Source organism: Lonchura striata, chromosome 25 (genome assembly GCF_046129695.1).
Source record: "Lonchura striata isolate bLonStr1 chromosome 25, bLonStr1.mat, whole genome shotgun sequence".
NCBI lineage: Eukaryota > Metazoa > Chordata > Aves > Passeriformes > Estrildidae > Lonchura > Lonchura striata.
Genome location: NC_134627.1, coordinates 2,977,091 through 3,001,678, shown reverse-complemented (window position 1 = coordinate 3,001,678; position 24,588 = coordinate 2,977,091). Strand labels below are relative to the sequence as shown.

The window sequence follows — 24,588 nt, the reverse complement described above, 5'->3', positions numbered from 1 at the left end:
GGGCTGCCTCGGGCCCAGGCAGAGCCAGTGCCTCGCCCAGCCTCAGCCCAGGGCTGGTGTATGGGGCTCCAGGGCACCAGGAAGTGAGAGCTGGCGCTGAGTGACTCCCTCCCTCAAGAACTGCCCCTGCCCTGTTCCACTGCAGTCCCACACCCTGGCAGCTGCCTGAGCCACCTGAAATACCAACCAGGAACCGCCACAGCAGACCAATCCAGGCTGGGGAGAGAGCCCTGGGGAGCAGCACAGCTGGGTCAGCTCCCAGGAAAGAGAGCACCACAGCCCTGAGAAACAAGGCCTGAATGAAGCTGAATCTGCACCAAGGCAGCAACAGGGGACCCTTCAGAAATGCCGCTGCTGGGCAAGGGGCCAGCAAGGACACATCACTGGCACTGCCAATATGAATGGCAACATCACTCAGAGGACCCCACTTCTTGGCCAATCAAGATTTATTATTCAAGTCCAAAGACAAAGCAGTTGGAAACTCACACACACACAGAGCAGCAGCTTGAGGGGGAGGCCTAGCCCTGGAGTCAGCGCGGTGCTGAAAATGGCACTGGGTTGGGCATCCTGGGACTGCAGGAGCACAGGAGCTCAGCACAGGTCACCTCACAGCAAGCAGGCACCCAGAGCATGCTGCAGCACAGAGCCCAGGCACACCCGTTCCTCCCACAGCCCCTCCTTGCCCCTCAGTTCACAGGATTAGTGTTCTCCTTCCTCAAGTGGGCAACACCATCACAAAAAGGCTGGAGTAGCAGGGATGAGCCCTTTGGAGGGAGAAGGAGCATTCAGGAGGAGCACTGCAGTTCCTGACAGCAGCTGTGCCCAATGGGCAGTGATCCCCAGTGCATTTCCTGCTCACCCTGCTTGTGCCAAACCAGCTTCAGAGCTTCACCCTGGCAACAGCCATGGAAGTAACAATCCACGTTCACCCCACAGAACATTGGGGAGCACCATTTTCCAGCTCTCTGGAGTCTTAAAACTGCGTTAGGAGTGTGGTTTGCTGCTGCTGAGGCCAATGCTCCTGCCTGGGCGGTGTTTCCCTCACTCACAGTCCACAGGTAATGGAGTCACATCACTGCAGCTCACCTCCATTTCACACATCTCACTCCTCTGCTGCAGCCCCGCTCTGTGCTGATCTCAGCTCCAGTCCTGCTCCCCCGGCCCAGCCCGAGCAGGGCCAGAGCGTTGGCCTCAGCAGTGCAAACACAGGGATTTGCAAAGATATTTTTCAAGGCTTGTGTCAATGAATTCATGTGTGCCTTGGGGCAGCGTGTCCTGGCTCGTGGCAGGACAAGCTCAGCTCAAGCCTTGGCCAGTGCAGGGGCAGTTCCTACACCATGCTCTGCTCCCAGGTGGTCAGAAGTAAAAATGGATCAATTTAACAATATGACATAATCACTTCACCTTTCTTTGGTACAGACACTGGCCACAAGCACTGACTGGGACACTGATACCACAAGCACAGGGCACACTGAGTCCAGGAGCTGCTCAGAGATTCTGTTCTGCTATGTAACAAAACAAAACAAGAAAAAAAAGGCACCGCTTCCCAAGAACTGCTCCTGGCCACGTGCCTGGAATTCTTGCTGCTTTTTAAACACACACCATATTCAGAATTAATTTTATCCTTTGAGAGTCCAACTGGAAATCACCAGCTACCGCTTCCGCTCGCCTTTCTGTGTTCGTTTCTTCTCCTTCTCCTTCCGTTCCTGCTTGGCCAGCTTGTCCTTCTCCCGCTGCAGTTTATCCTGCTCTTTCTTCTTCTGGAACTCATCCCGCAGCAGCTCCCGCTCCAGCTTCCTGGCGTTCAGGACATCCTCCACGTTGGTGTTTCGGAACAGCGCTGGGGCGGGCTAAGGCCGACAATGCTCTGGCTGAGGTCACGGGAGAAGGTGCCTTGGCACATGGGAAGTTTGTTCTACCTCCCCCCTCACCTTCTGACTCCCTATTTCCTCACCAGGCAGGTAAGGAATTGGGAAATGGGGAATGCAGAAAGGAGAAGCAATCTCTCTTGCTTTTTCAGAAAGAAAAGTCAGGTTGGAAAAACACCCACTCCTAGAGAAGGAAGTGTCTGGAGCACAAGTCCGATAAGGAGTGGGAAAAGGAGCTGGGGGGGGCTCAGCCTGGAGAAGAGGAGGCTCGGCGGGGACCTTCTCACTCTCCAAAACTCTCTGACAGGAGGGGACAGCCAGGTGGGGACCAGGCTCTGCTCCCAGGGAACAGGGACAGGACAAGAGGTAACAGCCTCAAGTTATGCCAGGAGAGGCTTAGGTTGGATATTGGAAAAACTACTTCACAGAAAGGGTGGTCAGGCATTGGCACCTGGGGACAGGAGTTAGTGGTGGCCTTGGCAGTGATGGGGGAGTGGTTGGACTCAATCCCAGAGGGTTCTTCCAACCTTAGTGATTCTATGTTTTTTCCTAGAAAAATGAGGTTGCCTACTGGTTCTTAAGACTGATGTGTAAAAATACATGTCAAACCCCTACAAACCTGAAAGGAAGCAAACACACAGGGCACAGCCTCGAGTGGGTTCACTGCAGCTCTGTGTGACACGTCTGAATACATACATATGTGTACATACATGCGTGTATGTGCAGACAGACACGTACACACTTGTCCCTAACATAGGAACAAGAATAACTTAGGTTTCATATTTAATTATGTGATAAAACCTGCTTCCTTCTTAAATTTGCCAGTTGGGAGCTCAAGGATGGCCCCAATTCTGAGACAGACACAGGCCCCTTGGTCCTGCCCACCCTGAGTGTTCAGCTGCACCATGGCCTGCCAAGCTTCATTCCTAACACGATTTCCCTCTCTGAACACCAGTTAACATTAACCTGATGTTCTGGGAGCACTGTCCTTATCAATAAGCATGTTCTATGAAGTTACAAAAAGGTGGAAGAGGGAAAGAGGGGAGGAGAAGGAAATGAATGGCAGGGTTTGTGTGAGTGCTGCACACAGAGCACACGGACTGTCACTTTGAGCAAGGTCAGGGTACACAGAGAGGAAAAACAACCCCCAAGCTTAAAAGGTGGCCCTACAGAAACAGGGAGACTAGCACAGGGAGAGAAGGATGGGAAACTCACCATGAAGGCTGCCTGCACTCACCAGGCAAGCAGCCTGGGTCACCAGGAATTCAAAGGATACATTTTTCTGATCCAATATTTACAGCTGTCGTCAATCCATCCTGTTCATCCCCACCAGTGAGAGAATTAAGGAAACAAAGACATTAGTAATGATCTTGTGCCTCTCTACAGCCACACTTCACTCAAATAACAGCCTTATAAAGCCAGGAAGAAGCAGCTGGACTCTCACAGACCAGGTATGCACAGCTCCCACCCTCAGCTCCTGCTGCTCCAGGGCCAGATGCAGTTGCCTACGATTCACTCTGCTGGGCAGGGAAGAACTCACTCTTCAGCACCACGAAGAGTTAACTTCTAACCCTCCCACTCCACACACTCTCTGTAAAGGATTATTTCAGCAGATTTCTCCTGGGAAATCAAGAGAGAAACTCAGCACCAGCTGCTGAGGGATGGGGGCATTCACTGCTCTCCTGCCACACACCTGGGCTGGGCAAAGTGCCACAGCTATGTGCTGGTGGGAACAAACACCCTCCCAGGAGCATCTGCTCGCAGCACTCCACAAACAAGGAGCTTCCATGCTTTGTCCATGGCAGTTATTTTATCCAAGGAAGACTGCAAGGCTTCCCCAGCTCTCCTCAGGGCCCTGAGCAGTGCAGGAAAAGGATATTCCTCCTCGTCGGTCACATTGGCATACTGGGCCAGGAGAGCAGCCTTCCTCTGCTTCTCCTCCTGGGACACCTCCTTGGGCTTCACCACTATCCTGGCCTGCTTCTCCATCATGCTGGCGATGGCCTGGACCTCATCTGGCAGGAGAGGAGTGACAGTGTCAGCCCAGGCCACAGACACGGCCACCGAGCCCCTGGTGTCACTGCCTCCTCCCACCCAGCCCGTGTCCTGCAGGGACATTGTCCTGGGGAAATGCACCCACCCAAAGGGAGACATCCAAAAACACCCCCGAGCTTCTCCCAAGGGCACTAGCCGTGCTGGTAAAGCCAGCTGCTTTGGGGAATTCCAGCTGGCATCTGGGAGAGATGGAGCTGCTGAGGAGCCACCACGGGGCTGGCTAGGGCCAGCATGGGGCTGACACCCTGAGGTGATGGGGCTTCTCTCTTGGAGGGGGAATTCCCTGTGCTGCACCCAGCCACCACAGACACTGTTATTCCTGGAGTAAGGGAAGTTTCACAATGAAACTGGAATCAGTCAGGCTCTGGCTAATGAAAATCCATTTGACTCCAAATCACATTCTCTTCCACTTCAAAGCAGCTTAATAAGTTTACTTAAATATGTACTTAATCCCCATCAAAGAGAAATTCTGAAAACCTGAAGTGAGGGATCAGTTCCATGCTCTCCCTTTCTTTCCAACCAAGAGAGACCAACAGCTGATTTATGTTTTAACACTGAAATTCCACTGCCACTTCCTAAAATGACATCTGGGTTTTGATGCCAGTTTTTTTTAGTCTGTTAATCATTTATCCTCAGGACTCTGGTATTCTGAGTGGATACACAGTTCAGTGGGGATTTATCCTTGTATGGAACCCCACTGATAAAATTTCACCCTGGAATTCCACGAACCTAGACACACTGTGCTGCCTTTTGATAATAAGAAAAATCCCTGTGGGTGAGCACTGGCAGGAGCAGGAGGAGCCCAGCAGCAGCTCCAGCAACCCCAGTCACTTGTCCTAAATAGGAATTTATTTTACTTAATGTATGGAACAGCACTAACTTCTCCCTATCCCCAGCCAAAGGCAAGGTCAGACCAAGAGCAGACTTCCAGGATTTCTGGGAAAGCCACTGAGCTGCTGAGTGGTGGAGCTGCTGTGTCCATGCAGGGGGTGAGGCAGAGGGGGATGCTGGGGCTGGTGCAGTGACCAGGGACGTGCTGCCAGAGCCATTCCTGGGTGACACCGGGCACTGACAATGTGCTGTTCACAACCAGAGGCAACAAGAAAATGCCAAGCAAACAAAACGCAGGATTTACACCAAAGGGACGTTCCATTGTCACAACCTCCTGTCAGGCCTGTGCCACTGCAATGTCACTGATCTGTGCTTGAACCACAAATCCTCCCAGCACAGCTCCACTGCATCCAGAGCCCTGCACAGGGACCAGGACAAACCCCACACACGGACAAGGCCAGGTCTTGGCTCCCAGCTGAGGACAAGGGATGGGTTCAGGAAGGGGACACAGGCACAGTGGGGCTGGGGAAGGAGCAGTGACAGTTTATCCACAGCCTCACAGAGCTTCCTCCAGCAAGCATTCATGGAAAAAAAAAAGAGTTGTAAGGGAAAATGCTGGAAGAGGAAATACAGACATGTGACTGGGGTCAGCAGCAGGGACAGCCCAGCTCTCCACAGGGGCACTGCAGTTGTACAAACCAGCTCCTTTCCAGACTGCCACAGACAGAAGCAGCACAGGTTTCTAGACCATAATAGCTGCAGTGCCAGCACTGAGCAGAGACAGCCCTGGACGTGCTGGGAAAGGAGGTTTCTGAAAAAACCACAGAATGCTTTGGGCTGAAGCTTAATGACCATTTAATCAGAAAAGAAAAATCCTATAGAAGAAGAAAAACACACACAAAAAAACCTGCACCAAAACCACACACACGGCGGGGGGGGGGACGGGGGGGGACGGACACAAACAAAACAAAAATCAACGAAAAAACCAAACCAAAACAAACAATCAACAAAAATAATCACCACAAAAAAACCTGATGCTAAACCAAAAAAAAAAACAACAGAAGGCCAAAACCCCATAAACAACAAAAAAAAAAAAAAAACCAACCAACCAACCAGAAAGACCCAAAACACTTCCCCTGCAGGATGATGAACCCAAAGAGCAGCAAATGCTGGGGCAGCCCAAAGTGAAGCTGCTCATTCCCATGCCAGATGAAAGAGTAAATGAGCAGCAATGGAGTGAGAGGCAGGTCAGACCTGCAGCCATGGGGCAGCACTGGTTTAACTCCTACCAGGACAAACACAAAATTCCCTTTGAGCTGAGCCCTGCAGGTCACCCCACACTGAGACCAGGGCACAGCACCCCAAGGCACAGCACTCTACCTTCTTTTTCCTCTTTGGAATCAACGACCTGGGAGTCAGACCACCTCTCCACAACCTCCCTGCACACATCGTTCAAGAGATCTTCTTCCTAGAAAGGGAAAAGAGACTCCTCAGACTTGAAACAGCACCAGTCAGACAAGAAAAGCAGCAGCTACAAAGGATCTGCACACCCAACAGTCAGCTCAGAAACAGCTTTTCACCTCAAGCCTGCCTGTTACACACAGGACTCTGGTTTCCCTGGGATGACACAACCACACCGTGCCTGGTCACTGTGCACACGGACAGCTCTGACACAAGGATGGCTGTGCAGGTGCCACGGCCCTGCCCACACCCAGGAGGCCATTGGGGGTCTTGGCTCCCAAAGCCTCCAGTCCTGCATCCTCTCTCTTCCTGAGCAAGGCCACAGGGAAGTGACTCAGTGCTACCTCCATGCCAAGCTCACTAAAGGGAGTAAATTACATGGGATATAAGTCAGGGCCAGTGCAGGGCTGGAACCCCTGTGCTGGTGCTGACAGACCTTCACCTCCCACCTGCAGGGACATCCTGGTCCCCCTTGACCTGCCTGGAACATTAAACACAGAAGTGGCAGTGGGACACATCCCCCTGCTCCAGCAGGGGCTCCTCCAGGGGCTGCAGGGGAATCTCTGCTCCAGCAGATCTCCAGGGGCTGCAGGGGCACTGCTGCCTCGCCATGGTCTCACCACAGAACCTCAGGGGAATCCCAGCCATGGTGCCTGGAGCAGCTCCTGGCCCTGCAGAGCTGCTCCTCTCTCCAGCTGTACTCCTGAAGGTGGCTTTTTCCCCTGCTAAAATTTGTTACCTAAAGGTGCTGGATGTCTTCGAGCTGACTGGCATTTGCTCCATGGAACAAAGGAGAGCCAAACACCACAAATGGGGGTCACAGAGCTCAGGGGCCACCACCAAGTATTTTCAAAAAACAAGAAATTATCTTGGTTTGGCATGCAGTAAATACAGAGAAAAATCAACCATAGAAAATACAAGTGAGGTGGATTCTGTATGGTTTAAAGAGAAGAACTGGACAGAAAGATAACTCATTTTTAAGTTTCTTGATTAGGAATGGTAGAAAATCACTAGTGCAAGACATGATCAGGACTGAGGAACCATAGACATGAGAGCAGATGTCACCTGAGATGTCAGCTTATTTTAATAAGGTTTGTGAAACACAAACAAGTGAACAAAAAAATCCCCTGTAATTTGTGTATGGAACTATGAGAAGGGACTTGGCAAGAAAACCCCCAAATTCACCAAATAAAACACTGTTTCAAAAGTCAGTACAGAAATAAGCACAGAGTCTAAAAATAAAGAAACAAAAAAGATATTAAAAAAGAACAGACTACAAAGAGTAATTACAAAGTCTGAGGGTTCAAGAGACAAATATGTTTTACAGGAAAGGCAGAAAAATCAAAGTGAGCCAGAAACTGCAAACGAGGCTCAACTCAGCTGTGGCTGTGGCGTGACTGGGGCAGGCCTGGACTGGAGGGACATGGGAACCCCAGAGCTGCTCAGTCCTGGCAGCAGCACCACAGAAAGGAGCTCAGCACTGAGCAGGAAGGAGAAACTGCAGAAAAAAAACAGAATATCAGGAAAGGGGAACATCAGTGGCAAGGCCAGGCAGCACTGCTCAGCCAGGACACACTTCCCAGGCCTGGAGTGGGCCAGGCACAGTGACAGGGATGGAATGAAGTCTGGCAATTACAGGGAGCTTAATTAACCTTGACTACTGCAGAGCAGCACTTTGCAAAGACATCTGGCTCCATCCCTCAGGATGCAACCTTTGGTTTTCCAGCTCTTTCACGCTCAAAGCTGCACTGCCACAGCTGAAGGAGCTCACTGCTGTGCCCCAGGGTGGGTGGGGACAGGGCCGGCAGGGGAGGGTGCTCTGACTTTTAAGAAACCCTAAAAGTGGAATGGCACAGTCAGTGCACAGAAGGAACGGTGTCATACCTGTCATAACAAAAAGCTGATTGTACCCGCCCAGTCCCTCTGGGTTTTGTGCTCCCACACTGATATTTTGGGAGGAAATCAGCGACAGCCGCTGAGCAGACAGTTCCCAACATCAGCACTACTCATGACTTAACATTTTACATTATGAAGCATCCATTTATAAAAAATCCCGGGACACAGCCACTGCAAAAATCATACAAGGAGGATTACCGAAGAGAAATTCCTCCCTGCTCTCTCCCGGCTCCCGGGAATCTGGCAAGAGCAGAAGCAAGCCCTGCCCACCCACGGCTGTTCCTGTCCGTCCCAGCCCAGCGGGATCCGATTCCTGACGGACAAGGCGTGTGTGAGGCACGAGAGCACCGCCACAACCTCCTGCCAGAGGATTTACCATTCAAAGTCACCTCTGGACGCCCACCTGGCGCTGCCAGGCCGCCCAGCTCGCGGTGAACGCTGCACCCAAACCGGGGGATCCCTGTGCTCCCCACGAACAGCCCCTTCCTCAGAGCTTCCATCAGCCCGAGCCTGCCGCAAAACCCCTCCCCACACAACACCGAAAACCCCGCAAGGCTGGCGGGTGGGGGCATTAGGAGCCCTGGGAGTGGGTGCGCTCCCAGTTCGGGGGTACCGCGCTCCGGGAAGCGGCTGACGCGCCAGGGCTGCGGGGAGCCGCCCGCGGAGGCCGCAGCGCCCCGGCGGGAGCGCGGCGCGTCCACCGGGGCGGGGCGGACGGCGAGACCCCGCCGGCCCGGGGCCGCGGAGCGACCCCCGCCCCTCACCAGGCAGGCGGCCAGCACGGCCCGCAGCGCCTCCAGCCGCTCCTCGTCGCTCTCCTCCTCCCGCAGCAGCCCCTCGATGTAGGCGCCGTACACGGCGCGGTCCAGCCCCAGCGCGTCCAGCCGCGCCGCGAGCCAGGCCGGGAAGGGCGGCGGCTCCGGGAGCAGGATGGGGGCCGGCATCGGGATCGCGACCGGGAGCGGCGCCGCGCCCGCCCCGCCGGGCGCCGCCATCTTGGGCCTGCAGAGGGAGGGGACGGCGGCCGCGGCGGGACAAGCTTGTGGCGCCGGCGGAGCGGAGGCAGCGGGAGCGGGGCCGGTGCGGCCGTGCCCGGACGGGAGCGGCGGGGCCGGGCGGGCGGCCCGGTGTGCTCCGTGTGCGCCCTTGGCACAGCCGCTCCTTCCCCCGGAGAGCGGCTTCGCGGCGAGCGGCGCGTCCCTGCGCGGCCGCCGTGAGGGGCGGGGCGGCGGCGGAATTTAAACGCGGAGGAGCGGCGGGCCCGGGCAGGGCCATGGCCGGCGCGGCCTCCCCGCGGCCCCTCCGCGGACAGTCCTTCTACCTGGACCTGCCGAGCGGCCGCAGCGCCCGGCAGCTGGCGGAGGCCATCGGGCGGCTCGGGGGGGTGAGCGCGGGCCGGGGCGACCCGGGGCCGTGAGGGGTCCCTGGCAGTGGGGGCGGTCTGTGGGGGTGTCTTGGGGCGGCCTCGCCCCTTCTCTGACTCTGCTCATTTTTCAGTGTTTCCTGATTTCCTTGTTTTCCCGGTGGCCGGTTCCTCCCCCCGCGGCCGGAGCCCCGGGGGGCTGCTGGGGGTCGCCCCCATCCCCTTCCCTCCCACCATCCCGGGGGCTCCCGGTGCCTGCTCCGGCGGGGCTGGGGAGACTGCTGTGTTTATGTTTCACCTCTGGTTCCCTCCTGCCCTGTTGTCTGTGAAGCTGCTTGCCCAGTTCTTCCCTTTCTCCTTTATTTTTCTAAAACTGGTTATGTTCTCCTGGGGACAGCGCCTCTTTCCCTCCCACCATCCCGGGTGTTCTTGGCTGCCTGCTCGGGCCGGGGCTGGTGACCACCGTGAGAGCCGCTCCCTGGCCATGGAGGCGCTTCCAGTGACGGTCACTCGGTCCTGGAGCGCTTCCCGGGGGCTGGGCGCTGACTGCGGCTCCAGGGTGGTAACTGGATGTGGGGTGATGGGTGCCCCTGGTGCGTGCTTCCCCCTCATCGCTGACAACAGCCTGTGGCACTTGAATCTTTTAGGGAGATTGTGGGACTTCCGAATGGAATTCAACATAGGGTAAAGTAGGGAAATGCTAACCAAGGTTCTTATGGTGTGCTTTTATCACTGCTTGCCCAGAAAAGCCATCTGGACCCTTTTCCCTGGGAAGCTGTTATTTGGGTCAAGCCCTGTGGCATCCTTCATGGCCTCCAGGCTTCTTCGCTGCTGATATTCCTCATCAATTCCTTATCTCCTGTCCCAAAGCCCTTCAAAAAGTAGCATCATCTCAGTCCCTCAAGCTGGAGCTGAGCATGGGTTTGTACCTGTTGTTCATCTTTCAGCCTCCTTATTGCTCTTGTGCGCAGCTTGGTTCTAGCAGTTGCTACTGTTTATTTTCAAGCCCTTTAATTTCTCTGAGGTGATCATCTCATGTAACCTCAAAACTTAAATCCTACAATGTACACCCTTACTATTGTTACTGTTAGTAATAAAGGAATGGGGTTATTTTTGGGTTAAGAGTGATTTATTATATAGATAAATATTAGTTTTAGAGGTCGTGAGATTTTAAGGGAGTAATTTGTTGGTTATAATTCAAGAGTAGTTATAAGTTTTTATTACAAGATAATGTATTATTTTTTTTAACTAATAGATGTTACAAGGTTTATTTTTGCCTTTTTAACTTATCTTAATTTTGTTGTACTGTGGATACTTTTGTCTAGTGGGCTTCTATTTTACATGTACACATATTCTTTTATTATAACTTCTAAACTCTTAGTTTATTCTATACGACTATACCTATACGTTATAAACTTCACTATCTTATTAATATAGTTTCTTACTTACTTAAGGCATATCTTTCTTACAACTATAGCAATGTAAGTTTATTATTTTTCTGCTTAATGTGTGTGTATTGTATTTTTATATAAATCTAAGCTTCTTCTAAGGCTATAGATCAAATCCTTCAGTGTTTGTGGAAGTTTTTGTTTTTCTGATTCCCACGCACACAGTGTAAAATCTTAATTCTTGCTGATGCTGTATCCCTTCAGCCCTGAGCAGATGCTGGCTGCACACACACGTGGGGAAGGTGTTTTCCCTTTCATGGATTGCACCTTTGTCCTGAACTTGCTGGTTTCTCTCTGCCCTCCCCCAGATGTGCCACCCACTCTTGGAACATCTCTTTCCCAGCTGGGCATCCTCAAGTCTGAGAACCCCATGCTCCAGCAGACAGTTACTCCTCTATGCAGCTGCTGTGTTACTTGGAAATAATCTTAGACTTTGACCATCCCACACACCATCCTGACCCTCCCTCTCTGAAATTAGGTCCTCTGGCAGTGGAGCTCTCATTCCTCTGCTTTCTGTGGAGATACTGACCTACACCACAGCCACTGTCCGTGGAGCAGCTCCTTGGCAGCAATATCTGAGCCCAAGTTCTGTGTGTAATTCAGGACCCAGGACATCCTGTGGCCTTGGGCTTGCATGTGGCACCTGGAACTTGGCATGGGGCTGGTGGCACTCTGGAGTGTCATTTGGATGGGGAGGTTGTGATTGCCTCTCTTCTGTGCCTGCAGCACAGCCTGCAGTAACCCTTGTGGCACTTCACACCCACTTTATGGTTTGGGAATCTCCACCTACAGGGATTCTGCAATGGAGCAGAACCAGCTTGTTCAGCAGCTGTTATTTTGGGCTGCCCAGATCTTTATCTTCCTGAGGGCTTCACACCTGGGCCCTGTGACTCTCTGCCCCCTGCACAGATTCTGAGAAGCCAAGTCGTTATTGGCTTACGATATCATTAGTGTCCAAACTTTTGGGTTTCCACCTCTTTCCTGTGCAAAGGTGTGTGTATGTTGCATCTCTCTGGTTCCCTCCTGCCCTGTTGTCTGTGGAGCTGCTTGCTCAGTTATTCACTTTCTCCTTTATTTTTCTAAAACTGGTTATGTTCTCCTGAGGACAGAGCTCCTCCAGGCTGATCTATGATGTCCAGACCCTTTTCCTCAGATGTTGGGGGTTTTTTTGAAAGCACTGTGTGAGGAGTAGGTGGTGGTGACAGTCAGGGATGTCTGGATCTGAATTTCTGGTGACTATTTGCAGTAAATCTCTAGGGCATCACAGGATCTCCTGGTCAGTATGGAAGGAAAGAAGGAATGTGATTGCTGCCAGCAGCCCTTGGCTGTGTGGGGGTTGAGCCAGGGCCAGCAGCTTTGTTTAGCAGGGCTCTGTCAGCTCGGGCTCAGACACATGCAGAGCTGCTCTGTTCTCTCTCGCTGCAGGTGACCGAAAGCTTCCTCAGCAAAGAAGTCACCTGCGTGGTGTCCAGCAACAGAGAGGCCAAGCGGGGCCAGGCCAGGGCTCGGGAGGAGAAGCAGAACAGCCCAGCTGCAGAAGGCACAAAATCCACGAGCTCAGTGCCTGCTGCCCCCAAAGGGACCCCAGCCAGACCTCGCCAGAAGCCACCGTCCACTGTAAGAGCTATAAGTTTGTCCAAGGGGTCTGTAGGGTAGAATCTGCAGCCAGCTTTGGAAGGTGGAGTTGTTCCTGCTCTGAGCAAATATTCTGTGTGGATTATTCCCTGCTCTGTTCCCGTTTCCCTGGCTGCCCCTATTCATACTCTTGTTGGTTGTGTCTGTCATCTCTGTCTCCTCAAATGTCCATGTCACAGCTTTGGGCTATAATGAAGGAAATCTGCTAGTATGGCAGGGGATGTGGAGGCTGGCTTCATGAGGGAACAGGCAGAAGTGTGGTGAGAAAAAACAGAGAAATATAGACAGGGAAAACCATTGCAGACTCTTGGTACTCACAGTCACAGGGCAAGGCCCCTGTACCTTGGGAGGAGATCCATGAGGGCCTCCTGCAGGAAGGGGCTTTTCCTGGCCCCATTTGCCTGTTGGGGCTGGGCTTTCTGCTCAGAAATGCCTGTGGCCAAACTCCAACATCCCACCTTGAATGTGGTGTCTGCTGGAAGCTGTGGCTGGGAAAGGCAGCTGCCGCAGTCCAGGCCTGAGGAATCTGCCAGCTGGAGCTGAACCACCTGCAGTGGGAAACCTGAGCTGCAGAGGTTTCTCCCCATTTTGGTCCCCTGTCCTGGCTCCCAGCACTGTCCCTTGTCTTACAAAGAGCTGAACCAATCTGCTGAGACTGTTGGTTCAGTGTTCCTAACCCTGGCCTGCATGTTGAGATGCCTGGAGAACAGGAGGCTCAGGTGGACCTGATCTGCCTACAACTCCTTGATGGGAGGTTGTAGCCAGATGGGGCTTGGTCTTCTTCCAGGTAACAAGTGACAGGGCAAGGGAAAACAGCCTCAAGTTGTGCTGGGCAGGTTTAGATTGGATGTTAGTGAAAACTCCTTCATGGAAAGGCTTCTCCAACACTGGCACAGCTGCCCAGGGCAGTGGTGGAGTCCCCATCCCTGGAGGAATTGAAAAACTCTGTGGGTGTCGCACTTGGGGACGTGGGTCAGTGGTGACCTTGGCCGTGCTGGGGAGGGGCTGGACTTGATGACCTCACAGGGCTTTTCCAGCCTGAACAATTCCATGATGCAGCAGACAGTTTGCAAGCTAAATTGCTGCTTCCTCTTGGCTCACTCTGGAGCCTTCATTTCCCTGCTGGTCAATAATTCCAAGCCTTGGCTGGTGCTGGTGGTGCAGCTGAGTGGTCCTCTCTGCAGTTTGCCTTCTCTGAAAGGCACTTTCCCCTGGCAGAGATGAGCCCAGCAGAGTGAGGGCATCCCCAGGGAGCATTGCTCTCCAGCTCTTTGCCGTGACCTGTTCGTGTCTCTTCTCTCCACAGGCGCTGCTGAGCCGGGGGAAGGAGCTGCTGAACAAGGCCATGAAGAACCAGGTGAGCAGCCTTGGATGGGCTCTGCTGGGGCTGGGTGTGCTCAGAGCTCTGCTGAGCAGAGCAGAACCAAGTGCCAGCCTTCCTGCAGAGCCCCCGCCTTGCTGACAGAGCAGATCCTGGGGCAAGGAAAGGCACAAAACAGTTGCTTGTGGCCTGCAGAATGTTGTGTAGTGCTCCTGATCACTGCTGTTTCTGGAGCCATGTCATCCAGTGTTGTACCTCTGAGGCCTGTCCCAGTCATCTGGGTGCTCAACACAAGAGAATTATTAACACAAGGCCTGTTGTTAGATGAATTTTTAGCCTAAGAAGAACTAAAGCAATGTAGCTGGGGCAAAAGGCTCCCCTGTAGTCCTTTCCCTGAGGCCACAAGTGGCCAGATAAATCTCAGTGCCCACTTAGAAGCCGTTGTAGCAGGGATGAAACATTCGCCCAAGATGCTGCTATTAATTTGGGATGGATAAAGCATGAGCTCGATCCTTTACTGCTGTGCCCTGATTTTAATAACAGCCACGCTCTGCTCTGTCAGTTGGGCAGCAGGAAGGGCTCTGAGCTCAGTTTAGAGCTGCACGTGGCTGTGCTTTGAGCTGTGCTTTGCCAAACCTCTCTGTGCAGGACTCCTGCAGTGGCAGCAGCATCCTCGCCAACGCTCGCCTGTGGGGAGTCCAGATCCTGCATGTGGATGGTATCCTTCACTGTGGGGTGCAAGGAGGCTGCTGGTAATGAGGGATTTTGGAGAGAGGTGGAGCAGAGGTGATGTAAGAATAGCAGAACAGAAGGAAGAAATTGCAAACAAATATCCTGGAGTGATGCCATCCTGGCTGGGCCGGGTCTGCCCTCAAACACCAGATTTGTGTGTACAGAATGTGCCGCTGTCACATTTGCAACTGCAAACACAGGCTACATTGTCATGTACTGAAGGTGGAACATTAGGAAATGTCAATATCTTGGTCAGTATCTCAATTTTTTCCAAAAAGACCTTTTTTACTAATTAACCTGGAAGTACAATCATGATACAGGCAGGATTTGGTTGGGTTTAATTAGGAAGTGCTGGTGTCTGAGGACCTGTTCTGGAAGGCACCTCCTGTCCCTGTGATGGATGGGGAGGGGGTGATGGGAAAGGCAGATGGTGGAACTCTGCTACTAATAATAGGTGTGGAGTAAAAGGCTCCTGAGTGTCTGATGACAGTGACATACAGCTGTGGCTGAGCCTGTCTGGATCCTGTCCCTGGGCTCTGCTCAGCCTCTGGGGCTGCCAGACCTTGGGCTCTGCTCTGTGTGCTGCACAGCCCCTGCCAGGGTCTCCTTCCCACAGAGCCCCAGCAGCCTCCAGCTCTGCTGGAGAGCAAATGAGGGGCTGTCCCTCAAAGTGTTCTCTTGGCTTCATCTTGGACCATTCCCTGGGGGAGAAGTTGTGCCAGGGGCTGCAGGCTCCAGCTTTTCCCAGTGCCATGGGGAGTGCTCTGCAGTCTGAGGGGAACAGCTCCCTTCCCTGGCTGAGCTTTGGCTCTTTGACATCCCACGTGCACAGAAATGTTGTCCTATGCCCAGCAGCTGCTGCGAGCCATCTCAGGAGCAAGAAAACAGTGCCAGAAGACAGAGGTAACCACTTACCTGCAGCCAATTTCAGGAGTTCAGGGTTCCTGGGCAGCTTTGAACAGTTCTTGTAGCAGCTTCAGTGCCAGTGGGTCAGTCAGGGGGATGCTGGATCCAATCTGGTGCTTGTGTTAGTGATGAAGATGAAAAGATTCAAAGAATTTTTATTTTTATAAAGTTGTGGGTAAATCCAGATGAGAATGAGGCAGCTGTTGCTAAGTATCAGCATTCATAGCACAGCTAATATTGACTTTGACCCTAAGGGTCATGGTTTAACCCCAGATAGCAACTCAGACTCACACAGCCACCCTCTGGGATCCTCCTGGGATGGGGAGAGAACTGGGAGAGACAAAGTGAGAAAGTTTATGAATTGAGATAAAGATGATTTAGTAGGGAAAGCAAAAACCACACACATGAGCAAAGTGAAGTAAGATGATGATGATGTGGCTGGTACACTGGCTCACCAAAGGATTGGTTAATGCATTGGAGAGGTCAGAGGGGAGGTGGGTTGTAAGGACAGGGCATGGCAGCCTTTATATTGTATTTCAGCTAACCCTGGGTAACTTGGGAGACAGAATGAGGGGAGGTGCTCTAGGTGGTACAGGAGCTCTGAAGTGGTGAGTGAGGCTGCTGCTCTGGGATCAGCAACTGTAGCTCTGCTTGTGCTGCTCCCATGCTGAATGTGTCCCTTTTTTCTCTAGGTGAAATGCCCTGCCTCCAAATCCAAAATTCACAAAGGTAGGCCTGGAAGTTGTGCTGCTGTTTATGCTCAGACGTGGAGCTGCTTGGAGAAGCCTCATTTAGAATTTGAAATACATCAAAACCTTTGGCAATCTCAAAATCTGCCAACTCTTTAGGTAGTTCCCCTTGAATGGGTTCTGTTACTCCTTGTTGGAGTCTGGCTGCAGCCTCCCAGGACAGCTGGGGACCTTTGATTTCACACTGTGTTTGAAAATCCTAAAAAACCCTTTCCTGCCAGTTCCCAGAATCCCAAGGTACCTGAGACAGCACTGCTGCACATTGAATCCAGCAGCTTAAAGGAGGTTTTGAGGAATAATGCATCCTGCAGAGGAGAGCGTGTTCCTCCCAGCCCACTCACTTCTGCTGGGCTGAGATGTGCTGCTGAGACACCGAGCTGGGGATGGCTCTGCCAGGGAGGAGGGAGCAGGAACAGCCAGGTTCTCATCTGCAATTAGACAGGAGCCAATTGTGCTGCTGAAATTGGCACTGGTGACGTTTGACTGCGTGCGTCGGTTTGGAGCAGGCTCCAACCTGGACGGTGTGTGAGACACTTGGGGGCTATTTCCCAGTTTGGGGTGAAAGGAAGGTGCTGAAGAAAGGCTCAAGAAGCTGTTGGATGTGGCAAATTGTGCCTGCGAGCTCTGAGACCTGTGCTGGGCACACTCTGAGCCTGGCCTGGGGTCTTGTAGTGCCATCAGAGCCGTTTGTCACTGCTGGGATCACTCAGGACCCATGCACCCATCTGAGCTGGATCTAGGGCCTGCACGTGGCCTCTCTCTCAGAAGTGCTGAGCATTTGGCAGTGTTTGCATGGAAAAAACTTGATCCTGTACTGAAATAGCAGCTTCAGTGACGTAGCAGCACATTTGAGGCAAGCAGAGGGTGAGGCTGGTAAGGACAGGTGGGTTCAGCCTTTCTGGGGAAGGAGGGTGAAATATCTCTGGAAAAAATAGCATTGAGTGCTAGGATCACAAGAAAACAAAACTCCTCGCCTTTTAGAGGCTGTGAGGGAGGCGGGATAGGCTTGGTTTCAGGGTCAGGCAGATGCCTTGTGGGAACACCTTGGTGTTTTTTGTTTCTTAGCCAGATCAGGACTCGGGTTTCCAAGGTGAGCGTAATGTGAGTGGAACATACCTGCAGGACAGGAGGGACCTTGGAGCCTCCCCTCTCAGCCTGGCTCTGAAAACATTTTCCCTCAATGCACTGCTGAGACTCTTTTGCTCTTTTCTTGCTCTCCAAAGGAAGCAAAGCTGCTGTGTGCCCTCCTTTAGAACTGATACTGCTCTCAAGTAGTGTCCTGGTGCCAGGCTTGGCTGGCAGCACCTTGGTTTGTCTCCAGCATGTCTTGCTGCTTTGACAGCACCATCCTGGCCTGAGCCAGGGTGATGAGCCAGGTTCTGCACTTGAGGCAGGGTGAATGGAGGAAAAGGTGCTGGAAGTTGTTGCAGAGCTCTGAGCCAGTGCAGCAGCAGCTGCTGCAGTTCCTGAGTTCTCTTCTCATACTCAGTGGCATGTTGTGGAGGGGGTTGTGTGACAATTCTTGTGATTGGAGTCAGAAGGCTCGGGGTTAGGCCAGTGGCTCTATGGCTGAGGAGGCAGTAAAGATGTGAGGGGATGGCTGAATACCGTTTCAAAGGTGAAGTGTCCCATGGTTGGGCTGCCTAGGGTTTGGTCACCCCACTGCACACTTGGGGCCAGGGGTGTTGAGGATCACCTGAAGAGCTGTTTTGTCTGTACTTGGCCACACTTGGCATTCACCAGTGCCAGAAGTTCTGATGCACTCAGATCTGGAGCCCAGTTCTCTTGGGGAATGAGTGACTAAGTAGGGAATTTGGCCAGGAAAACTAACCAGGTTTCTCTCTGGCAGGAAAATTGAAGCCCCCTTTTCTGAAAGTTGAAGACCAGAGCAGGTAAACTAGACCTTCCTAAATATCCTACCCTAAAACCTGGGGGTCTCTCCTTCACTAGTTTCATTCCCAGGGACTGTTCTGCCTATGAGGCAAAGCCTTGCTTCTCTGCAGACCCTGTTCCACCCTGGGAAGTTGACTCTCTCCTAGAGGGATGCAGGTGGAGTTTAGAGAAACAATCCAGGTGTCTTGTGTGTCAGGGAGAAAAAAGGTGTTAAACGAGACTTGACAGCAGTTTCCTTCCATGTGTGATCCTTAGCAGGTTACTTAATCCCCCCAAGCCCTCGGCAGTGAGGAGTGAGATTGAAGCCCGGGAGGTCAGGGCCTGTAACTTGAGGACAGCCTTGGGCACAGGGGACCTGATCCCTATGGTGTTTCTGAGGAGTCTGTAACTCTACCAGCATCCACAGGGCCAATTAATTATTCCAAAGGCAACATGTAAGGCATCTCAATTAAGAGTCAAATACTGGGGTTTACATGCTGCATGCAATGAAATGTGAGGGGAGAGATTGTGGCCTGGGAATCAAAACCCTCTGTGCAGTGGGGTAGCTGGAAGTACTGCACTGCTCTGCCCTGGGGAAAAAGGTGGAATTTGGGCTGAGCAGGCAAACTTGCCTTCTGTCCAAAACATGCTCCATTGGGGCTGTTACTGGGAACTGGGTTTAACACTTTAACTGTGTTAAATTAAATGAGAATTTCATTCTCATATGAAGAAATGGGAACTCTGGCACAGCCACAGGAGAGCACTGGGCAGCATCTCATTGTAAATGAGGTGTCACCTTGAGCCCCTCCAGGCTAGAGGAGGGACAGCTCTGAAGCCTTGCTAGCACTGCCATGAGTCTGATATCCTGATCTGCTGCTTCCAGGCAATTCCGGCCCTTCCATCACCAGTTCCAAAGCTTTCCTGACCTCAACTTCCTGGCACCCAAAAGCTCCAGCCCATTTGAGCCTCTGAAAAACTTCAATTCCTGCCAAGCCAGGTAGGCTGCAGGTCCTTCTGTGCAAGTGTTTAACCCCACTCCTCACTGCTTGTTCCTGGGCTCTGGGAACCACCTGCCTGTGGGCACAAGGAGCCCTGTGCTGGTCCCTGCTGGGGTGCAGGCAGCTCAGGCAGGGTGAGGTGACCCTGTGCTGTTCCTTGCAGGGTTGCTGAAGGCTGTGCCCTGCACAGCGCCGGGGGGAAAAGCCCCCACTCCACACACGTCACCGTGCCCAGGAAAAGGAGGGGGTTTTGTGAGTGCTGCCAAGAGACCTTTGAAGAGCTGCAGAAGGTAAAGGTTCCCCTGGGACCTGGTTCCTTGCAAGAGTTATGGGGGGAGCTCAGAGGTTTTGTTAATCACGTCATACCTGTTAGCACTATGAGCTCCTCCGGGAGGAATTGCTGCATCCAGCAGGATCTGCCCCTGAGATGGGAACGTGGTATATCTGTTTGCCCAGACCAGCAGGTCAGAGCACAGGGGGTTTGAGGGATGGAGCACAACATGCTCCTCTCTTGGGGTGCAAGAGCCTCAAGGATCATCCTATTGCATGGTCCATAACGTGAAGAGGCTGTTCCATGGCAGCCATGGGGCACAGGCAGATTGAAAAGGTGGGAGGAGGTTTTTTATTTCCTGGAAGGTGCCAAGTAAGGGGCTTTCAGAGCCCAGCTGTTAGTGCCAGACAGTGGTGGTGGAGTCTATTTCCTGCTGCTGGGGAGGCTGTGGGCTGCCCTTGGATCCAGACACAGCCTCCTCATCAGCAGGAACAGGGAACAGGACACTGTGTGTTTCCAAACCTGGCAGATATTGGCTCTGTCCCTTTGCCCTCTGGTCTGTTAGGCTGTAGGAAGTGCCTGTTACTGCAAATTCCCCTCCTGGCAAAGCTTTGAGTGTTGTTAAAGGGCCTCTGCCACCTTCCAGCATCTCCAGAGTCCCCAGCACCAGAGGTTTGCCCAGGACAGCTCCCAGTACATCCCTGTGGACCGTGTCATCTCCCAGCTCACCAACAGCTTTGTGGAGTGGTCAGCCAAGTGAGTCTGGGGACCTGGGAACTCCTGGAGCCCAAGGGCAGCAGGGTGCTGCATGGCACATCCATGGAATGGGGTCCCTGTGCCTGGAAGTCAGAGGCTGAAGCAGGACGAACTTGGCACCTGCTGGGCAAAGCTTAGACAAACCATGGGAGATGTTCCTGCATTTCCATGGGATTTCTCCTTCAGGGAGCTCCTCATAGACTCCTAGTGCCTCCTAAACTAGAAGGGCAGCTGAGCCTACTCTTCTGTCCCTGAGTCTGACTCAAACCCTGCTGCTCTGTATCCCCCCTGTACCTGGGCACTGGGATGAAGAGGCTGAGATCCCTTGTGCTGCCCATCTCTGCCAGCAGCAGAGTCATTCTGAGCCTCACCATGCTAAAAGTGCTTTCCTGCTCCTGAGCAAGGGCTGCAAACACCCTGCCCTGCAGGAGAGACCCTGTCTCCCTGGGGGGAGTGCTGCTGGGGCTGGGCGAGCATTAACTGATGGTTCCTCTTAGGGTGCCCTGGTCCTGCCTGGCAGATGAACGTGTAGTGCCTCAAGCACACAGCACTGGAGAAATGCACCTGCTGCCAGCAGAGCTGGGAAAGGAAGGGGAGCAGCCTGAGCAGGGTGCTGTGGAACTGGTAATGGATACAGAACTGGATCATGGCCTGAAGAGCCAGAGACATTCCCCCTGCCTGCCCAGGGACAGGATCAGAGATCCCAGAGGAGGAGGGGGCTTGTCAAAGCACAGCTCCCTGCAGCTGCCAAGAGGAGCAGGGCTCAGCAGAGGGGTCTGTGCTGCCCGTGCTACCATGGGGGAGGCTGGGCCGGGGGCTTCAGGTTTCGGCTTGGCTCCTGAGCTGGGCTGGGGGCCTCGTGCAGCACCCACTCCTGTCAGAGAGGCAATGGCTTCTTCATCTGAACCTCATACACAGCCTGGGGCTGTCAGCCACCCTCCCCAAGCACAGCCTGCCTCCAGGAAGCGCCAGCTGTGCTCCAGACAGAGCTCCCAGGTGGGAAAGAGGCCCAGGCTGGAGCTGGGGTTTGGCCTCTCCCCTCTGGGTGAGCAGATGGAGCGGGTGGGTGGTGGGATGGGGGCACAGGGTGCAGGGCAGGTGTCTGAGCCAGCCCTGCCCCCAGTGCTGGGGGCTGGCAGTCTGCCCCTGGGCACAGAGCTCTCCAGCAGACCTTACAGCCCCCTTGCTGTGGATCTGCGCCTGTGTGAGAGCCCTGGGGACCCTGTATCCCAGCCAGGAGCCCCGGGAGCTGCGGCTGCAGGTTTGGAACCTGGGGAGGCAGCTGCGGCCAGCACTGTCAGCGAGTGTGGCTGGAGCAGGGAGAGACCCCAAGGGAGGCAGTGCCGAGGGGACAGTGACAACACACCCAGGAACGGGAGCAGGCCTGGCCTGGAGAGCACAGCGAGCAGGACCAGCTGCCCTGCTGGCTGCCTGCCCTCTCCCACACTGCCTGTGGCTGCAGCCAGATGTTGCTGCTCACTCCGTGTCAGGGCAGCAGAAGCAGCCCCAGGAGCTCCCCACGTGCCCAGGCAGGGCACGGAGCGGGCACAGAGCCCCGGCCTCCTCCCGCCTGCTCCCCAGAGCCCAGGGGCTGCTCACACCTCCAGCAGGAGCTCCTCAGGCTCAGGCTGGGATGTGCAGCTGCTCCCCAGCCTCTCAGGTGTCCATGGCTGCAGGATCCCAGCTGTGGACAGGGTCTTGCTCCAGCAGAGACATGTCAGTGTGAGGGACAGCGGGTGCAAGTCCCAGCTCTGCTCCATGCTGAAGGAGTCGGAGCTGGCCTGGGCAGGCCGAGAGGACAAGAACTGCAGGAACTGCTGCGCAGAGACCAGAGGAGCCTCTTTCCCTATACCTGGGACGTTGTTTGGCAGCTAAAGCCACCTCCAGGTTGCTCTCTAGAGCCTCGGTGTGAGCTGAGAAGGGGCTGGGGCAGGATTTACCAAGACATCTTCTGTGCCAGGACCAGGAGGCACATCCCAGAGTGAGGGCAGCACTGGCAGCCTGGGCAGCTCTCCTGGTGGGAACTGATGGGGATGCAGTGGCTTCCCTGTCCTTGACTCTGATCTTCCCTCTCTGCTGGCACGTTTGGAGCCAGCAGCTTCCTCAAAGTCCTCACAGACACTGACACAGTGGTGCCTCTGGAAGCCTCTCTTCAGAGCCAATGTGCTCTTTGCCCTTCAGAGGGAGAGCAGAGCCTGTTCCTCCTCTCATAGTCCCCAGAGCTGCAGAGACTTGGGACAAGAGGGTCATGGGGGTGAGATTTGTGCTCCTCATGTGGTCTGGGCATTGTCTTTGCATATTTGCATGTGGTTTTAACTTGTTTGAGGTTTTTTTTACAAACTTTTGAACTTTGAAATAAAATGGAGGGATAAGATTCTGCTCTGCCTTACTGTGGGTAGAATGTGTCTGGGAGCAGGAGCAGAGCAGTAGGGGTTGAGGGAGGAAGCTTTGTTGAAAGGGGTCTGTGGGCAATGGGCACCATGCTGAAGGGGGCACAGGGGTTTGTCCAGCCCCAGAACACCACCCCAAATGTGGTTTGCCAGAGGAGTGTGGCCAGCAGGTGCTGGGAAGCTGTGGTACCCAGTGCAGGGGTGCTGCCCAGCAAGGAGGGGTGTGGAGAAACTGGAGAGCCTGTTCACCTCTCCTGGGTGTGGGGGCAAGGGATGGACATCAGGGCTGGGCTGGCTGAGAGGATGTTCTGGAGTGTCTAAAAGCAGCCTGTGGCTTCTTGAAGGGTAGTTCCAAGCAGAGTGGAGCCAGTCCTTCTGTGGTACCAAGCTGCTTCCAGGTGCAGGTTGGGAAAGGGAAAGGCTCAGGGCCCAGCAGGGTGGGAGAATCCTGGACCAGGCACCCAGAGGAGTGGGGTCTGTCTGTCCTTGGAGATGTTCAGTCCTTGAGTGAAGGACAACACTCCCTCCTTACTCCAGGCTCAAAGGGGAGGCTTGAAGTGGGATTGTGTAGTGCAAGCAGGGACTTGGGACACACAAGGCTTCAGAGGTTCCTCCTGAGCTAAATCCTTCTCCAGTGCAACAGCCACACTCCAGTTCTTTACCTGCTGCAGCCCCTCTAATGGTGGGCTGATCACAACTGTGGCAAGAGCTGAACCCCACTGGGCTCCACTGCCATGGAGATGTCCCTGCAACCACAGGCAGGAAGGTGATCCCTGGGAAAGGGGCTTGGAGCACCAGCCAGCCACTGGCCTGGAGTGCTCAGCCTCCTGGAGGGAGTGCCCAGCTCTGTGCCCCTGACAGCAGAGAGTGCCCTGGGGACAGGAATGCCCCCCCTCCAGGCCCACCAGAGCTCCAGGTGACCCCTGTGGAGACTGGGGTACCTCACGGTATTGAGCTGACCCGGGAGATCAGCAGTTTCCTTTCACCAAGCCTGGCCCTTCCAGGGAGGGGAGAGGGACCCCCAAGTGCCATCTGCCCCCTCCTCATGCTGACCAGTGACTTACACCATGGAGTCCCTGCCCTGGGGGAGTGAAGCAGTTGCTTCATAGCCCCTTGGAGACCCTCTAGGCCCTGGATCAGGTGTTCAGGCTGGAGATACAGAATCTTGAAATGGTTTGGGTTGGAGGGGACTTAAAAATCATCCAGGGACAGGGACACCTTCCACTAGAACAGCTATTCCCTGGTACTGGGTGTAGCTCCAGCCTCCTGAGCACCTCTTTGTCCCTGTGGTGCTGAGGAGCACCAGAAGGGCCCTGGAGGGACTGTCCCCCTCAGGTGGCAGTCTCAGAGCTCCTAAGGAGCCAAGCAGGTGCTGGATCATCTCTGCTGCACCTGATGCTGCAGTTCCTCCCCTTGCTGCACGGAGGAAGAGGAAGGTCCAAGTGGAGCAGGTCCCAGTTTGGAAGCCCTGCCTGCCCCATGCTGATCTGTCTGTAAAGGACCATTTGGCAGCCAGGAACCCTGAGTGTGGCTGAGGAGGTGCTTCCTGGAGCCTGTTCCTGTGGAGCCCCCAGAGCCCCTGTGGGAGATGTCCCTGTGTGTGAGTGCCAGCCCCCACCTCATGGCCTGGGTGGGCTCAAGGCCCCCAGTCTGAGCATGGCCCTCAACTCCTCCCCTGCTCAAACCAGGCTGAGATGCTGCTGCCTCTCAGCTTTCAGCTCCTCTGCCAGCACTGGGGCCGAGCTGCAGAGGGGCTTGCTGGAGCTTTAACACAAAATGGGCCAAAAAGGCCCAAAAAATTGTCCCGGAGGAGGGTGAGGGATGTGAACTGGGAGTTAAGAGCCCCTAGCTTGCTAGTCTGGGGGAGCTCCAGGGCTTTCCCAGGGCAGCTAAGCCCCTGTGCCCTGGTCAGACACAGGCAGAGGTTGCCCATTGCCTCCACAGGGAGCCTGAGCACCTGCCCAAGGATGGCCCTGGGCACCCCCAGAGGAAGAGCTGGGGCTGGTGGTCTTCAGGTCTGTCTCACCCTCACTCCC

The 24,588-nt window shown here is 54.1% G+C and overlaps 3 protein-coding genes across 3 annotated transcripts; 2 read left to right on the top strand and 1 right to left on the bottom strand.

Annotated features, from left to right (window-relative positions):
- Positions 1–428: 428 nt before the first annotated feature.
- Positions 429–9,108, bottom strand: CCDC43 (coiled-coil domain containing 43). Its single transcript, XM_021539886.3, has 5 exons — positions 8,876–9,108; positions 6,135–6,222; positions 3,748–3,883; positions 3,145–3,200; positions 429–1,840 (listed from the first exon to the last, which is right to left on the bottom strand). Exons 1-5 carry the CDS (start codon positions 9,104–9,106, stop codon positions 1,653–1,655), a joined length of 699 nt encoding a protein of 232 aa, XP_021395561.1. The 5' UTR covers positions 9,107–9,108; the 3' UTR covers positions 429–1,652.
- Positions 9,109–9,365: 257 nt separating this feature from the next.
- Positions 9,366–14,928, top strand: LOC144247484 (protein DBF4 homolog B-like). Its single transcript, XM_077788402.1, has 4 exons — positions 9,366–9,495; positions 12,348–12,539; positions 13,864–13,914; positions 14,527–14,928. Exons 1-4 carry the CDS (start codon positions 9,385–9,387, stop codon positions 14,632–14,634), a joined length of 462 nt encoding a protein of 153 aa, XP_077644528.1. The 5' UTR covers positions 9,366–9,384; the 3' UTR covers positions 14,635–14,928.
- Positions 14,929–15,444: 516 nt separating this feature from the next.
- LOC110475597 (DBF4B-CDC7 kinase regulatory subunit) lies at positions 15,445–22,037 on the top strand. Its single transcript, XM_077788282.1, has 8 exons — positions 15,445–15,513; positions 16,209–16,245; positions 18,115–18,157; positions 19,021–19,134; positions 19,299–19,425; positions 20,053–20,162; positions 20,660–21,224; positions 21,873–22,037. The coding sequence occupies exons 1-8, from the start codon at positions 15,445–15,447 to the stop codon at positions 22,035–22,037; spliced, it is 1,230 nt and encodes a 409-aa protein (XP_077644408.1).
- Positions 22,038–24,588: the final 2,551 nt, after the last annotated feature.